General features: G+C 35.0%; 2 protein-coding genes across 6 annotated transcripts; one reads left to right on the forward strand and one right to left on the reverse strand.

The window, feature by feature from the left end:
* Positions 1-288: 288 nt before the first annotated feature.
* LOC149425267 (uncharacterized) lies at positions 289-11,247 on the forward strand. Of its 2 annotated transcripts, XM_089651045.1 has the most exons (11): positions 289-508; positions 667-927; positions 1,335-1,527; positions 2,918-3,061; positions 3,179-3,293; positions 4,349-4,522; positions 5,526-5,729; positions 6,282-6,452; positions 8,865-9,054; positions 10,157-10,313; positions 11,051-11,247. In XM_089651045.1, exons 1-11 carry the CDS (start codon positions 380-382, stop codon positions 11,245-11,247), a joined length of 1,935 nt encoding a protein of 644 aa, XP_089507171.1. In that variant the 5' UTR covers positions 289-379. The 2 variants fall into 2 exon arrangements, with proteins under 2 accessions (XP_089507171.1, XP_089507170.1); XM_089651044.1 differs by having other exon boundaries at positions 2,918-3,293.
* A 1,139-nt stretch (positions 11,248-12,386) lies between these two features.
* LOC149425268 (uncharacterized) lies at positions 12,387-15,676 on the reverse strand. 4 transcript variants are annotated; one of them, XM_089651049.1, is made up of 6 exons: positions 15,333-15,676; positions 14,841-15,225; positions 14,492-14,677; positions 14,206-14,413; positions 13,834-14,007; positions 12,387-12,585 (listed from the first exon to the last, which is right to left on the reverse strand). In XM_089651049.1, exons 1-6 carry the CDS (start codon positions 15,462-15,464, stop codon positions 12,387-12,389), a joined length of 1,284 nt encoding a protein of 427 aa, XP_089507175.1. In that variant the 5' UTR covers positions 15,465-15,676. The 4 variants fall into 4 exon arrangements, 3 of the variants coding, with proteins under 3 accessions (XP_089507175.1, XP_089507174.1, XP_089507173.1); XM_089651048.1 differs by having other exon boundaries at positions 14,206-14,677; positions 15,333-15,503; positions 15,588-15,612; XM_089651047.1 differs by having other exon boundaries at positions 14,206-14,677.
* Between the last annotated feature and the right edge of the window lie 2,530 nt (positions 15,677-18,206).

Genomic DNA, 18,206 nt, shown 5'->3' on the forward strand with positions numbered 1-18,206 from the left:
CCAAATAAACGAGTTAAAAGATTTTTTGCAAGTCAGCATTTATTTAGCGCTTCCTATTTTAATTGAATACAGCATCAATAGAAAACTTCAAATTTTAAAAAAAATGGCTTTCGAAACAGCACAATATTGTAAAAATATAATATATAAGTTTCGAAGTAATACATTTGATTTATACACTCGAAGCATCCAAAGGGGGCTAGTGTTGGATTGAGCATAAATATTTTTATGGCTGTCAACATTATTTTTGCGCGCTGACAGCATTATTTTTTATTTTCCTTAAACGTCAGTTTCGTGTGAAGAGACAGGAAAGCCATATTATTTTTATTATCAAATAAGATATTTCCGTTTAAACTGCATAGTGTTTTTGTTAATTTTAAAGATGACGCTTTCCTGGGACAGTTTATGTCGCCTTTGTGTGAACAGCCAAGGTGCTGATAACGTATTATTCAACATGGAAGGAGAAAGTAAAGCGATTCTCCAATTAATTGAAAAATATCTATCGATATACGTAAGTTGTTTGGATTATTGATCATAAAATAATGCATACATGATTATTTACCTACTTTCCTGTCAATTTGTGTATCTTGAACCTTTACTGAGATTGATTACAGGAAATAAAGATTTGCATTTCTCAAGTGTTACTCAATTAATTTATTGTTATTCCAGATTAATCCAGAAGATTCTTTCCCTAGCAGTGTTTGTCGTGAATGCACCGAAAAACTGATAGGATTTAATAATTTTGCAGCCCAGTGTGAAAAATATCAAGCATTCCTTGTTCAGATTAAAAGCATTAGCCTGCAGGATGACATACATTTACAATGCCTTAAATCTGAATTTGAACTGGGTGAAAATGAAATTAAAATTAAACATGAAAAAAGTGATGCAAGTACAACGACATCAAATATTAAAACAGATGGCTGTACATGGGTAAAAATAATTTAAATATTGTGTTTAACAGGTTCACTGCCAGCCTTGGACAGTGAAGCCTTGGAAAACTTCGATATGTAAACATGGCAAGCTCCGCCACCTACATTCAACACACTGTAACTTTAAAACTAGAGTAAATAGTCAAAAACCGCGTGCGAACAATCATTTCTGATTCATTCCAGCACAGGACCATAATATCAACTATACGTCGCAATAGTTGCTGGATTTTCATTGAGCATTGAATGTTATATTGACGCACACGTTAATTTTAGTTTCACGGTACATTCAAACTCCGTCTAATGGCGGAGTTTGCAGTGAACTTGTTAAATATATCTTATTTTAGACCTTAGTATTGCGGTAGTTAATAGTTTGGCATATGTTTTATATTGTTGGATAATTTTATACAGGATGTTGACACTCCAAATAATGAAGATGATGATTTAGATTACGTACCTCTGAGTAATCTTAGAATTAAAAAAAAGAGTTTAGTCGAGAAATCCTCAATCCGTAAAAAGAAAAGAGGAAGGCCTCGGAAAAGGAATGTTTCCGAAGACTTTGAAGATGCTAAAGTGTTCAGTGACTTAGAGAAATTAATGGATGGTGAGAACCTAATATATATTATTCTTCAAAATAGTTATTAAATCTATTCATTTAAGTTCTCTTTCAATTCATGTGCATCACCTGCAAATCTGGCAAGAACTCTTGCATGAAAACTATTTTCGATCTTTGACTGTTTTGTGGCCAAGTCTAAACTATAATTTTTCTTTTTTGATTAATTTTGGCCTAGCAGGCCATTAAAAATAACTCTACTTTATTGGCTATCTGCTTATCTTCATTGTATAATTCTGATGAGTTGTTATGTGGGCCGGACTTTGTAAACATGTTGTGAAAGAGTACCTAAATTTTTAGTAAAAATATTAACTCTAATTGAAATATTATGAATAACATTAATATATTGTTGTTCGTTATATCTTCTGAGTGATTGATCTTAGCAAAGTATGAAATTTGCTGGTTTAAATAAGTGCATGTTTAGTTTTCAAACGACCAGAATGTTTTTGGTAAAAATTCCATCTCCGCTTACGTCTCAATTTGCACAAATTATTTAAATAACACTTTGTTTCTACTAAATTACTATGTTCAAATATTTACTTTAGGGGAGATGGTAAAAGTTGCATGAAATTCTTTTCATTTGGATGCCACATTTGATGTTATTAGTATGATGTGAGGAAGGGTCCGGTTCAATCTGAATACGCACAAACTATTTAAATAACCCAAACTAAGAACCTATTTTGTACACGTTTTTCCATCTCCCCCTAGGTAAATAATGGTTTCTTGTACTAACGAAGTGTTATTTCAATAATTTGGGCATATTTGGAAGTGGAGTATGCAAATTTCGCCTCGTTTTGGTAGTATTTGTATGTCTAGAAGCCAACGATTCGAGGGTCAAAATTATCAGACTACTAAGTTTTTATGTTATGAATGAGTTAATTAAGCTTTGATGAATTTGCTGCTTTTTGATAAATCTCACTTTTGACGTGTTAAACTGTATGATTAGCAGTTCTCTTAACTTGTTGTCAGTGAGTCCTTTATTGATGTAGCAGTATTATGATTGACCAAATGCAATCAACCTAATGCATATAGTTCAACAACTGACAGATCAAACTTTTTTTTTTGTTACTTTTCTTTCTCTTTTATTGTTTCTACTATCAATTATTCATATCAGATATCTCAAAACTATGCATAGTAATTTTAATACCATTTTTTCTACTCATCCAACGTTTTCCAGCCAGTTTTTACCGTCTTTTTTATGCTGCCTTTTTTGTTTATTTTTTACGATTTCATAAATCAATAATTTTTTCATTTAAATATTATAATGTTTTCTGTCTTAGAATGTTCTGTATTATCATAATATTTGTGGAAAGTTGTCAAAGTATTAATAAGAGGAAAAAAATTACATTTGTATTAATATTTTATGTATTTATTTCTTTAGGAGAAATGATGAACAGCCCCGAGCTACTAACTATGAGAAAAAGAAAGGAAATTAAAGAAGAAATTTCTCATAGCGATAATGATAATGATGATAATTTATGTTTTGAAGACTTTGAAACGGAGACTGATAAAAGTTGGGAAAAACGTAAAAGAAAATGCAAATCCTCTAAGTTACCCAAAAAAAGAAAAGAAATTAAAGAAGAAATTTCGCATAGCGATAATGACAATGAAGATAATTTATGTTTTGATGATTTTGATACAGAAGCTGATAAAACTTGGGAAAAGCCTAAAAGAAAATGCAAATCCTCTAAGTTACCCAAAATACCTGATGTCGATAAAAAGCTGTATGCCAAAAGGACTAATTATTCAATGTTCAAGTATGTAACGTCAATAAACAAGTTAACATAGCCTGTCGTCCCATTGGGTCGGTAAGGGTAACGAATCAACGTAAACCGAAGAACATGCGCAGAAAAGAAAAGTTTACTATGGTTTGCAGCCCAGCCATTGTGGGTCTTTTCTATACAGGGTTTTCGGTTTATGTCATGGATTTGGTTTAGGTTTATTTTTGCAGTCCTGATATGTCGGGAGGGTCGTAGTTCAAACCTGCACAAACCATAATTAAGTGGGCTCTAAATTAAGTTTGTTTAAAAAATGCAACAATTCTTTAAATTATTGATATAATAATTTATCTTCTAATATAAATATTAGTGTCTGTGGCAGCATGGCTTTGTTTTCATACAAATCTAAAGTTTTATTCCGAGATTGATATAATTTTGCACACCTACCTTCAAAACAAGAACAAGGTCACTGTTTACGTATTTCTAAAAACCACCTCTATCCCCTTTTCTACCTCTTAAAGCAGAATTTCGGCACTTCTTGATGAAATTTTGCACACTTGACTCATTCCGATTGCACATTTTGATTCATTCCGATGAATTTGTAACAATAATAGTGTAAGGATGTAAGTTATTTATATTTATGATCAATAAAGATAAACAGTACCTTACCATTAAAATATTTAATGTAAAACTTTATAAAACATTTTTTTACTATAAAATTAGCAGTGAGCACTAGATTTTATTTTTCCAGACAGTGAAAAATCTGAGATTTTAGTAATAAGTTTATCAGAATTAATTAAAATAAACCCCACGGAAAGACCAATTTTCTATGCCTGCTAGGGTAAATTTGACTGTAGGTCTGTCCCATACACCAGGGCCGCGTGTCCATATTTTTGTACACGGCTTCTTCACTTACGTTGTTAAGATTCTGACTTTATTTTAGGGTATTGTGTCATTGTATAATATTTCATTTTAAAAGAGTTTAAATTAGGAACAAGGATCTTGCACACCCTCTTCTAATTAGCTATAATTAATACAAGATTCTTTACAAAAACACGTTTTAATAAATTCGGAACACATTTCCCTGTTTGCAGATTTGAATGCCACTTTTGTGAAAAGGAATTTTTAAACTGGAATGCATTGAAACTACATGTGAAGAAAGCTCACCAGAGTAAACCCAAAGTGATGTGTGTCTGTTTCAAGTACTTAACCACCAGAAGATCCCTTCAACTTCACATGGCCCAACATGACCCCTCCAAGTCCTTCAAGTAAGTTTCTGTTAATACCGTTTTGCCCAAATTTGACAATTGAGCAGTCACATAAAGTTGTTGACCTCTTTCAATGAAAATTTACTTCTATAACATCCATACCATAAATTTCAGCTCACATATTTTGTAAGAAAAAAGTATTTGGAAAAGAAGTTCTAAAAAATATATTTGAAGCAGTTCGGAAATTACAAGTATCAGAAGGTTGGGGACCCCGCTTTAAACCTGTGACAGACCACGCTATAGTCTCGTGGTTTGGCATATTTCAGCATATAGCTTGCCATATTTTCGTGATTGTATGGCGAGCGATATGCTGAAAGTCGTGCTGTCAGCCCCATTATGGATATTTACATACCACAAAAAGTCAATAAAAAAAATATTTTTATTTTATTGCACCATGAGGATTCTTTGATGATAGAGGTTTTGGATCTGCAAGTAACCTGATATGTATTTATGTTTGAAATTTTGACGTGCTTGAAATTCAGATTGATTCTGTTGAGAAGGTTGAAGATGTGTTCGGTGTTGATAAATCAGCCGTAAATACATTTTAACAATATTTTATATACCACACAAGTAATTAATCACAACAGAAACACCAAGATCATTTAAGTAATCGTGTTGCGAAATGATTAAGTTATCTTGATTAGCGCATTAAAAATATATAAGTAGTAGATTGTCTGTGAGGCGTACGTCACTGCCTTTTATATGTTGCCGCCCGTTACGCTAGAAGATTCTAGCGGTCGCCCAGTACCTGTAGGAATAGCGCAGTAGTTTCTAGTACCGTCTGACTTGACCTCTAAGCAACGGCCGAAGTGTCCACTAAGTGTCTACGACGGCCTAGATACCGTAGCACCTTAACGCTTGTTACTATGTACTACAGTAGTACCCGACACCGTCCGACTCGAGTAGTGGCATACCACTAAAATTCTATGAATAAGAGAATCCAACGCAGTACAATTAATGTTAATTTATTACATTATTATATTTTAAAATGTATTTTCTACAGTTGTGAATCCTGCGACAAAGTATTTGGATGCAAGGCATCTCTGGACACCCATGCCCTGTATCACCTACCCAAAAATGAGTTTCCGTTTGTATGTTGCAAGTGCGCCAAGCGTTTCACCACAGCTCGAATACTGAAGTCCCACGAACTAACTCATGTTCCCCGAGAGGAGCGATTTGTTATACCATGTGATTTATGCGATAGCAAGTAAGACACTATTATGTATTACTTATTTATTATTTATATGACTAGTATGAGCTGCTTAGAAGCTCATACTAGTCATATAAATAATAGGATTGAGAAGAGGAAGAATTGGGAAGAGGAAGGAGATGGGGAAGTTCCTGGCTATTCAGATCTGGTCACCAAACACAGCCAAAACCATTTCAAGCAATGTTTCAATTCTGAATGGTGGTCTTACACCAGGGCGATATTGAAAGTATTTTCCACTCTGGAACATACTGCAAAAATTCTGTCTATTATTGTAAATGAGTAAATTGTGAAATAATGCAAATTAATTGAATAAAATTTACTTGCGTGCCCAGGATTTGTACCCGCGCCCTCCAGCTTGCTAGTCGAGAGCCGACCCCGCGACCATAGAGCCCGTCAAATATCATTATGTATTGACATATTCTATTTAAGTTCCAATCTTTTGTCGTTGGTGATAAAAAACTATGCCTTAATGTTACAAGCTTACTATATATTTAGTTTACGATTTAGTAAGGATAATCTCAGTATAAATGTATTATTGATTTATTTCAGATTTGCTACAAAGGGAGCGCTTTTAACTCACACTCGTGTCATTCATGAAAAGCTCAAACCTTTTGTGTGTGACACATGTGGCCATGCATTTGCGCAAAAATCCAATTTAGACGAGCATGTAATGCGCCACGGTGATGCCAAGAATTTTGTTTGCCATGAATGTAATAAAAGGTGATATATGCTTTGAACGTTATATCGTTAGATCTTATCTTATGCTTTGAACGTCTTCACAAAATCAGATTATTCAACAAAGTACAGGTAAATCTTTTTAAACTGACACTTACTTCTTTACTGGTGTACTGGATGGATAAAAAAAATAACTATTTTGTTTCTATTAAGGCCGGTCTCCTGTGACATTTTCCAAAAACATTACCTCAAACATTACCACAAACGTTGGCTCAAATATTCGAAATGGGGGCATAAACGCCCACATTTTTGTTTACACACGCAATGTTCGTGTTTTCTGTGGCCGATGGAAAACATTCTCCGCGCAGGTGAAATGGAGAAGGCAGGGAAGAGGATTATTTGATTTTTTGACAAGCACCGCGGGGTGCGGTCAGTCACGGAGCATAAATCACACAAGGTTTTTGCAGTTATGTGCACTGAGCGAGCTTATTATTATGAGTTTATTAAATTGTAAATGAATAACGTCGTAATGGATGATTTTGTTTCCATCATGAGCTCACCTTTAAATAAAGTTCTTGGTCTAGAAATGGGAACTTTAAATCACATATTTTTGGGGGTTGTCCCTCTCTAAACAAATATCCCCTTTTCTATCAAGCCATATCTAAAATTGCCTCCCCAACTCCAATCTTCCATATTATTTTGAAATTTGTTTCCAAGTCTATTAATCGTATTGTTGAATTTTTTAAATTGAACATTTAGCTTGTGCACGAATCGCTAGTTGCCATAAATCGTAATGTAATGCCAATTCACATTTATGGTGAAATATTTTTTTGCACATTTTATTTAAAAAATAGTTCTTCGAAATCGATTTCAGAGACTAGGAAGAAATTGCCCAATCCGAATCGATATTCTATTCTTAATTCCTTAAACCAATAAAATATGGAGGAAATAAGTTCGGTCCTACTCGAAACCTGTGTTTCTCCCCGATATAGCATCTACAATCTTATCACTAAAACCGTATGCATCTCTTCCTCATCAAAACTCGTCTTGAAATTTTTTGACGCCCACATAATCATTTACGTAGACGTCAAGTGTGCGGTTCTAACCACAGACTTCAAAATAAAATGTATGTGGCAACACCCACTGCCCCTCAATGTTTCAACAAAGGGAGGAGACGGAATGTGGGCGCAAACAAATTGTGGTAATGTTTGAGGTATTGTATTTGTGGAAACGGTCGCAGGAGACCCCGCTTTAGGAAGCTGAAGAATGAAACCAAAAAAACATAAAAATGACATTGTCGAATTGAATCTAAATTTAAACGGAATTGATAAACGTCCACCCAGTATCTTTTTGACATTTGCGGAGTAAGTTGTGAGTAAGTGCAGGGGGTATTCCAAACTTATTCGAAAAAAAATTGAAATTTTCAATCCTATCGGTGTGCACAGATACATTTAAACATGTCCTCTCCTGTCGAGGCTAACAAGAAACTTCGATAAATAAAAAGATATTTTTTTGTTAAAGCCAACACATCATAGACATATGAATATTAGTAGACCTGCCCTAAGTGATTAAAAGCGTATTATCCCCACTCCCCATACCGGTTCCATTGGAACCGGCTGGGCTGGCGTATGGCCTCAAGTGAAATTTGAAAACGTGACGTCATCATTCTTGTGCGAACTATGGTCGAGGCATCATCGGTTCATTTTACGAAATAACATGGCAAAATGTTGACTTGTACTATGAAAACTTGTAAAAATAGATGTGAAAAAGAGAATAAACCCCTATTGTCGTATTACATTCCATATATAAGCATTATTTTACTTTATTTTAAGCATATTCACATCGTATAATATAGATCAGTTTTAGAAACATATTATACTATCATATCGAGAAACGTCTGGACGCGAAACACAAAGCTGGTTGGTTGCTGGGAAGTAAATTATGAACATTTATAAAAGTGTCTTAACTAAATACTTAAACGAAATATTCGACTCTGAAAATACAACCGAATTTTTTTGCCGAATTTGGACTTCGCAAATTTGTTCATAACGTGGCGAGTAATTTGCGCTCCCATGTAAAAATGTCTATTCATTCCAAAGCAGATTTTACTTTTAAGAAGTAAATGGTGATATTATAATGCGAGATGCCTATTTACTGTCAGATTGATTTATTGACGAATCACAGTCAGCCTTACGCCCTTCGTTCTTCAACAGTTGATTTTACCCCTCGCCATTATCTTCTCGTCTATTAATTCCTATGTCTGTGCAACACATAGACAATACCATACTCTAACTTTAACACTAACTAACCCAGTAGAGGTAATATCTGAAAGCAAAATTAATGTATGCGTTCGACACTGCAATTACAGTACTTCGTACCGTGTGTCGGCACGATTCTTCAAACGATTTGCCTGTATGAATTTTGGTACCGATCCCCTAACGCAATCTTTCTTTCTAGATTTAAGACCAAAGGATCCATGGTGCGACACCAGGACACCCACAAGGGCACGGCGTACCAGTGTCCGCAATGTCCTGTCATCCTGAATTCTCGAAGAACTCTACGGAATCACATGTATGTTCACGAAACTAAAGCGAGACACGCTTGCCCGTTCTGTGCAAAGGCTTTCAAAAGACGGAAAGATGTTAAGGTAAAAGCAATTTAATTTAAGTATTTGTCTCTTATTTTCTGTCTTCTCTCTGATAAGGAACATATCAACATATACAAGGACTTCTGCCTATCAGAAGGCGCCAATCAAAAGACCACCGATATTTTCAACGTCACGTACAGACAACTATCTTTTGATAGTTAATGTCACAAAATAGTAAAACTGCCAAATTGCTAATCTTCTCCATAATATATTGGCGCATAACCATTTTGTGGAGAACATGACTACATAAATAATATTCCAAAGACACAATCAGGCTCCACCACAATAATAAGTGCCTATCTTGCACAATTTAGCCATTATACTTTAAAATTTATTATTAACCCCTTGGGTAATTTTGTGAGGTATTCTTCACAGACAACAAAGAGCCATAAAGTCTTTTTGAAAAACATGTATCCCAGCCTGACACGGTTTCATAAAAGTTATGCTATCTCATTTTGTATTAAAACAGTATTTAAAAGAGAAAATACCGCGCTTTCAGTTTGCATTAAAAAATTTACCGTAAACACTTCCGAAAATATAAAAATAACAAAACAACATTTAGCATTTGAAAAATATTTGTCAAAGTTAGCAAATTTTTCAGTATATATTTTTCAGTATATAAAAAAAAAAAAAATATTAAACGAAAAAAGGAAAGTACAAATAACTTTTATAAAACCTTTGTCTAACTAAATGTTTTTTAGTTTTGTAGTAGTAATTAGAGTTTACACAATAAAAACCATCAGTAACCTGTAAAAACTTTATCTTTGTTTATTATTGTGAGGAATATTATTATTATGTATTATGAAAATCCCCTTTCTACTAATCCAAATATATTGACGTCAGTTTTAAGTCCCTGAGTCCAGGGGTGGCACAATGAGCTAGAGTGGTAAAATTATAAAATACCACTTTCGAACGGTTAGCCGAAAAAAATTATGAAATTCTTAGAGGTAAAATAAATAATAGCTGGGCTGTAGAAGATTCGTCAGCTTTAATGTTTCCTCCCTCCTGCAACATTCTGCAGGTCCTGGACCCGCTTCACTCTTATTTCCATGAAAAAACCCTCCACAAAACATAAACATAATATTAAAATTTGCCCTCACAGTGCCACATCAAACTGCACACGGGCGAGCGCTCCTACACGTGCCCATGGTGCACTCGCACCTTCACCAATGGCTCCAACTGCCGCATCCACAAGCGCCGCATGCACCCCACCGAGTTCCAGATTGCTGAGACCTTCAACCCTTTCGCTCCCTCAAATGGTAAATATCCCTTTTTTTTACATTATCTTCACAAAGGAGTCCCTGAGGAAAATAGCTTCCTTCATGGCCTATGTTATCTTTGGGTGCTGTTTGGAGGATCTTTTAAAGGAAAGGAAGGAGGAAGTTCTGGGAATTAAAATGATACTAGGGGTGGGTAGGAATATGGGGGTCAGTGGGTCCAGGGGTGACAAACATTGCAGTGGAAGGAATAGATTCATCGTGCAAGACGATGGGTCAAGAGAATCCTACTGGGGATGTCAAATGGTCTCCCTCAACCATTCTCTCACAATCTGGCCCACCACGCAGTAAGTGGGCAGACTCATCCGCCACCAAGACCTAGAAAAACCTCACTTCACGAGCCCCCGCTAAGTCATCAAACATAGTGAACCACTTGGGGTGACCTATGGCAGAGGTGTTCGTTAACCGAAAAATGGTTCTCGGGGCCAAATCCTAAATCTCCTGACTTGATAGTTGCGTAAACATGATTTCCGTGGCAGAGCGGTAAGTTTTTCGGCTCCGAACCTAGAGGCTGCGGGTTCAAATCCTTGCGTGGGCAAATAAATTAAAATTTAGAATATTTGCCCACTGAAGACACTCTCAGTATCTTTATTGTGGGAGACCATTAATCAGAAGCAAAATATTAATTCCATAGTTCCAGTGACTCCGGACGGACTCTTGCATGTTACTTAATAAAATAAATAGTTAATTATAATGTAATATATTTTTTTTTTCTTCAGAGCCAAAAACCGAGCCGATAAATGTCATTCACACCATCCTGAGAACACAACCTATTCCAAGTCCTCCCGGCCCTGAGAGCTTCAACCTCGGTGAATCCATCCCAGAAGATCGTACCTTCAAGAAAGAAGTCCTAGTGGACGGTTCCAGCGTGGTAGAAGAAATGAAATCTACAAGTTATCCTATTATATGTAAATAATAGTAATATGGTATGATTATTGATGGGGCTGCTTATCATGTGCAATATAAAACATCTACAAGAATCAATCTGCATTGTGTAAATAAAAATATTAAGGGGAAGTTACTGAAAGTAGCCTGATTGTGGACATAAATTATTTTATATTTATTATGATTTAATGATACTGTAAAAGCAATATATTTACACTGCCACCATTACAACTGGTGGTGTTGGAGAGTTGGTGTCTATTTAGTAACGAAAAATAAATAAAATAAAAATGTACATTGAGATTTGGGGTTTCGGATTTCACCAGAATTGTATTGATATCATAGACATTCAAATTAATAGACTTGCCCTAACATCAAATCTGGGCCATCATTTCGACGAGCTAAGAAAATGCTTTAAATAAACTATGGCATTAGTCGTATATTGACCACCAAAGAGCGCACATTGAAATAACCAGACCACGCGCAGAAAAGTAAAGTTAAGTAAGGCAAAGGTTTGCAGTGCTGTCCAATGTGTGGCTTTTATACGCAGGATCTGAACGTTCGTTTTAAACTAATTGCCTGACGTAACAGTGCTAAAATTGAATGAAGTGGCTAAATTATAACACTTTGTAAAAGCAGATTTTATTTTCGTGTACTGAATGGTGATATTACAATGCGAGTTGCCTGTATACTGTCAGATTAATTTATTGGCAAATCACCGAAAGTGGGACAGTCATGCCGCCTCCCACGCTCTGAGCAATTTGGTTCGGTCCTTTCATTTTCTTAAATCTGTTATAAAGCTCAGTCCATTTTTTAAATTGGCTGACATTTAAAAATTTCATTACAATAATAACTCAATTTATACCGAAAGTTAAATCAGTATTCTCATCATACATATGTTTAATTCCAGTAGAATATTAATAAGTAATGTGCGTGCAGAGATGTGTTCTGCCTTAGTGTTGCAATTCACTTTCTGTTGTGAAACTAAATTCATATCAAAACCTAAAATAGTTTTCAGATTTTAACCTCTCTATCATGCTTTGGTGACTGTCCCAGTAAGCAAGTGTCACATATGCAATTCCATGAAGTTTCACTAAAACAAAACGTGGTGCGTGTTGGGATAGATTGTGTTGAAAATGCCAGCATAATACAATTCATTCACCTACAAAATGTTCAGGAGATGTTATCTGAAATGCCGTGTAGGTTCATCTCATGTGCTCTCTTATGGGTACTTCTAGAGAACATCTTTCCACAGCATCTACAGGTGTGCCGGCGTACTTTTATATGAACAGAAAGGTGTTTGCTTCGACCGGCTGAGTTTGAGAAACTCATATCGCAGTAAGTGCAATGATAGTTTTTGCTATCGGAATGCCTGAAACACAAATAACAATTATTATAATATTTTCATTTGAATTGAATCTACTGTTAACCACTCAGAACATTAGAACGTCAAAAGACGTAAATATGATAATAGCGGTCAAGACATTAGAACGTCTTTTCACGTAAACGCGCGAGATTTTACAAAAATCGATATATTTCCATCACTAGTATACGGATTGCCATGATTTAAAAAAACAGAGTATCGATAATGAATAACGCTACGCGTCTGTATTCAAGAATATCTATGGAACGTAGAGGTGCATTATCTAAGCCGATTGGATCTGTCATCTTGTTCGTTCATAATTTATTGCGTTTCTAAATAATTTATTAAAAATATTTTAGTTTGGACGGTTAATATTTTAAGGTGACTAATAGTTTTTAATTATATTTCTTCAATATATAAAGTGTTATTTCTTTATAATACTCAGAAAAAAGTACATTTTTCACGGCTTTGAAATAATGGTAAGCGATTCTTACATATTTTTGACGTTTTCATAAAATGTATATTTAGAAACGCAAATATTTACTTATAGCAACACAATGCGATAGTGGATTTCATAATCTTTCCAAAACATATTTTAGAATGAGGCTACGTTTCCCAAAACGTGAGTTATGAAGCTTTTAGCAAAACTCATAAATAACACAAAAATTATCACGTTTTGACAGTTCTCAAAGGAACACTTAGTAAATAAATGTCTTTGTCTGAGAGGTTAAGGAGCTCTTAAACAAGCAAGATATATTGCCTATTTCCGAACAGTTGTCTTGCTGGGCATGGTATTGGCCGTCATATTGCCGTGTACCGCAAGAGTATAGACAAATTCACAAAACAAACAAAAAAGTATCCTGCAAACACCTCCAAAAAAACTTGTAAAATCTTTCAAGCAAATTGTGATATTGCCGTAAAAACTTGCTTATTTACGAGCCCAATTGGACAATTTTTTAAAACCAAAACCTATTGTGCCAAAGTTTTTTGAAATTATTCTCTAAGGACGGGTTGTTTCAGAGAATTTGAACAATTCATCCTATTTCAAAGTTGATTTTCAAGTTCTGTGAAGGTTCTATTCAAGTTCTTTCATCATTTCAGTTTAGTGAAACAACTGGCCAATAATGATATACATAATAACAGAACTTAAAAATCAACTTTGAAATTTGATGAATTGTTCAAATTCTGCAAAACAACCCGTCCTAAGGTGACTGGTATTCAATGAGAAAATAGCAGGTAATATAAAGTTTTATTTACGTCAGTTCGTGATTTTTTCTTGCCGATGAGGTTATGAAAGCTTTAGTACATTGACTGCATGGAAAAGGTCTCTCATTTGTATGTGATCGGATGTGGATTCCTAGTTGGTACTTATCAAAGAAGCCTTTGCTGCACAGATGACATATAAAATTTCTCTGGCCAGTGTGAGTGAGTCTAAAATAATAATTATCATACATATGAATGGTTCATTATAGATGGTTGACATTGAAAAGGTTAACTACTGGCTAGCTAAATTGAAAAGTCCATAGACCAAGTTGCTACTTGCCGATCAATTACATTAATAATAATTAGAATTTAAAAAGAAAAACTAATATGACAATCATTTCACAAAACCATAAAATTCTGACTTACTCGTGTCTTTCTAGACCTGCCACTTTATGAAAGGTTTTATTACATCCTTCCACACTGCATACAATCTTTTTTCTATCAGAAGAATGTGTTTTTAAGTGCGTGCCTAGAGTTTGCTTAAGGTTAAAAACCTTTTCACAAATTTCACATTTGAACTTTCCAAAGTTTACATTCTTATGCATTTTTACATGTTCCTTCTCATTTTTGTAATCTAAAAAAGGATTAAAATTATTGAACATCATATTTATTGTTTTGTCTTTTGATAATGATAAAATAAATGATATTGTACTTTTGTTACATATTTCACAAAAGTATCTTTTGATTCCTATGTGTGAAATCTCGTGGGCAAATAGGGAATGTTTCCACTTGAAGATCTTGGGGCAGAGAGAGCACGGCCATTGTTTCTTCAGAGATATCTTTGTCTCTTGGTTTTTTAGCTTTAATATAACCTTCTTTCCATCTTTTAGTTTCATTTCTGAAAAACAGGCATTAATATTATTTTCTTAATTAGGTCAACATTTCATGAAACCCACATAACATCGCTAATAGAAAGCCACTTGAATATAAAATTTAATAGTAGGTAGATACTTTTAATACATTAATCACATTCATTATGTAAGTTGCGCCATTGTCATTACTTTTTCTCTTGCCTTCTTTTTTATTCATTGTATTTATAAATTCTATTTGCAAAGAACTGGCTTGGTCCGAGTCTTCGGGAATGGGAGATGCTCTATCATCATCTAAATATTCATCCCCTTCGATAGAATCCTTCTCACTCTTGACGTGTCTCTCATTCAGTTTCATTCGGACCACATTAGATTCAAATATATGAAATTCATCTTTCTCCAACTTTGCTTCACTCATTGATTGGTCGATGACTTCACTCTTCTTTACAAAGTTGGCAATATATCCCAACATAATTTTAAATGAATTTTCACACAAACGGCGGAATTTATAAGCCAAACACAGCTGTTTGTGACATTCGCTGCAAATTTGACTAGGAAAACCATCTTTCTCAATCACCTGAAAAAAATATTTTAAAATTTATTTAATGTTTATATTAAATCACCAAAAGGAAGATTTGGTCATCGACAAGCAATGTTCACAACATGCTAATTTTAATAACTCACAGTTACTGTAGCACAAGCCAATATCATTTCAGTAAAAGAAATATAGCTTTCTCCAACTTGTTCTTGGGTACCAAAAATTGAAATCAGGATACCTTCTTCTAAACAAATCCGGCATATTTTGTCGAATTGCATTTTTTAAATTAAATTCTTATTGCTGGCCCTAAAACGAAACTAAGTACGGTACATATTAAATAAAAATTCAAGTTTTGTTGTTGATTGAAGGGTAATACTATGATACAGAAAATAGAGATGCACTTTTTTATAAATAAATAAACACTTTGTGGTAGTTGGATAATAACAAATGTATTGTTTATGTTTACTAATATCTGTCCTGTCAAAACCCATTGTCAACCTAACAACGCCAACATCCAGGGTTGCCAGTTCGTGGGTAATTCCCCAAACTATGGGAAATTTCTAGAAGTTTAGATACATTTTTTATTTATTTTAAAGAAAGACAAACATTCTCTTATTACGAATAACTTGATAACACACATTTAATTTTTGAGGTAAAGGAACAAATTGTGGGGAATCTATTTCTAGTGGTTATTTTAGAACAAATGCGTTGGCAACCCTCGAAACGTCAGCTATATGTCAGCTATTTACCAGTGCTGCCATCTCAGCTCCTTTATCAGCTCAAAAAAAAGTAATAGCTTCTTGCCCCGTTTTTTCAGAAAACTTTTTTTGAATTCCCATTTGGGTTACTTCCCGGAAAATCTTGGTGCAGTTTGCAGTTAGTGAAGAGCAAGGTGAGAGGTTTCACCAAGATACCAAGGAAATGGAGAGAAGGTATCAAGCAGTATCAAGGTCGATGGGATACAAATATGATGGGCGACTACTGCTGGATGCTGAATAGGGAAAATATAACGTCCCACAAACGAAAAAGCACAAAACGAAGCTTCCAAACTAAAAAAATCAGATTTTATAAAGATTTATTATTGTATATAGGGTAGGGTGGGGCAAAGATCCGCAGTGGGAAATGATCCGCACCGTCAATTTAAAATGATCGCTTAATATTGTCGTGGTTTTAGACACATTTTTATGCTGGCAACATTGATAGAAGACGACTCACAAAAGTTACATGTGATTGGTTTATTTATGTTACATGGCGTCCGACCGGCACAACAAAAACAATGAGGTTGGAATTCTTTTTACTTGTTTTGATGTAATAATCCGTAGGTCATCTTCAGTTGAAAATGTAATTTACTATACGCTTTGCTTACCTTTTTACTGGTTCAATGCCATAATTCAGGTTTTGAAAGGCGATCTATGGACAATAATTTGGCCAAATGCGCATTTCTTGTTTTTAGATTAGTTTGTGTTTACAAAATGACAAAATGGGGCAGAGGTCCGCATTTTGCATGGGGCAATGGTCCGCGCGCGGACGTTTGCCCCAAGATTTGTATTCATTGTTCTAATTGGAATTGTTGGACCTTCAAGGCTGCCTGATCCTGTTCTTTCAGCTCTCGACTTCCCTGTTCCTGGACCTTCAAGACTGCCTGATCCTGTTTTATCTACTGATTCTCCTGGACTTGTCTCCACGTCATCTCTTGTGTCAGTTGTGTCTCCAGCAGACAAACTACCTCTTCCCAAAGCAACACGACGTAAGCGGAGCGGAAGAAGTTTAAAGTCGACACTTCTAACATCTTCTCCGCACAAGAAAGCCCTTCGGGACAAAAAATTACAAGCTGAAAGGTTGGTCAAAGAAAGAGAAGATCGTAAAATTAAAAATGCAATGAAACGAAAAGACAAGCTCAAGATGGCAGCAAAGCAGAAGAAGAAGCCACCACGTAGACTTCAGTTTGATTCAGATGACTCATCTCAGTCTCAGTCTATTTCATCTGGAACTTCGGTCTACAACGACTCAGAATCTGACAGTGATCAGAAGATGGAGAATCGTCTGAGCGGATGGTGCCTCCAAAGAGGTGCATAGGCGAATTTTGTACCGTTCGATATGAAGAAAAACTGTTTCCAGGAGTTATTACTGGCGTTTCAGAAACCCATGCCACTGTATCATCAATGGTGAAAGCTGGAAAATTATGGAAATGGCCCGACTGGCCTGACATTCTCGATTATGAATGGGGATCAGTCGTTTCGAGTATAAAGGAGCCAAAAAAACCAGCACAACCCGAAATGTTTATTCAGTCAGTGAATGGTTTGGTTTTTGAACTGGAATGGTTTTACTCATAACTGTGAATAAATAAACTGATTAAAGTTAATTTTTCCGTGTATTTCATTTCAATGGGGCAAAGATCCGCAGCTGCGGACAATTGCCCCGCATCTGCGGACGTTTACCCCAAACAGTGGGGCAAAGGTCCGCAAAGGCAAGGTTGTCTACCTTTCCTTTTTTTTCCTAAATGGTGCTTATTTCGCTAGTAAAAAAATGGTATATTGTAGCACATAAATTAAGATTTCCAGTGAAGCCAAAACCTGCAGGACCTTTTACTTATTGGGTGAGAAAAAAGGTTGAAACCTAAAATTGCGGATCTTTGCCCCACCCTACCCTAATGTAAATAAAATATATTATGACTTAAAATTAATTAAATTTGTATAATTTTATGATTTTTTTCTTTTGAACATTCCCTACAGAAGTAGTGTAAAACGGGTTTTGCCTATATTTTAATTTCCACTTTGCGGAAAATCCTTACGTGATGGGTCGAAATGGATGGCATTCTCGAATTCAGCATACCGAAATACATATAATTCAACCATTACCATTTTTAAAAAAAATTTAAAATGTCAATTTGCAGACCTGTGTAATCTAACTCCATTAAGCTTTTACATACAAAGCGGATCAACGAAAAATGACAATTTGAATCATTTCTTTAGCAATCAGTTATTTTTGTGTTGAAATCTGTTTTTATACCTCAGATTTTT

Source organism: Hesperophylax consimilis, chromosome 3, assembly GCF_061612785.1.
Source record: "Hesperophylax consimilis isolate HC1 chromosome 3, BYU_Hcon_1.0, whole genome shotgun sequence".
NCBI classification, from domain to species: domain Eukaryota; kingdom Metazoa; phylum Arthropoda; class Insecta; order Trichoptera; family Limnephilidae; genus Hesperophylax; species Hesperophylax consimilis.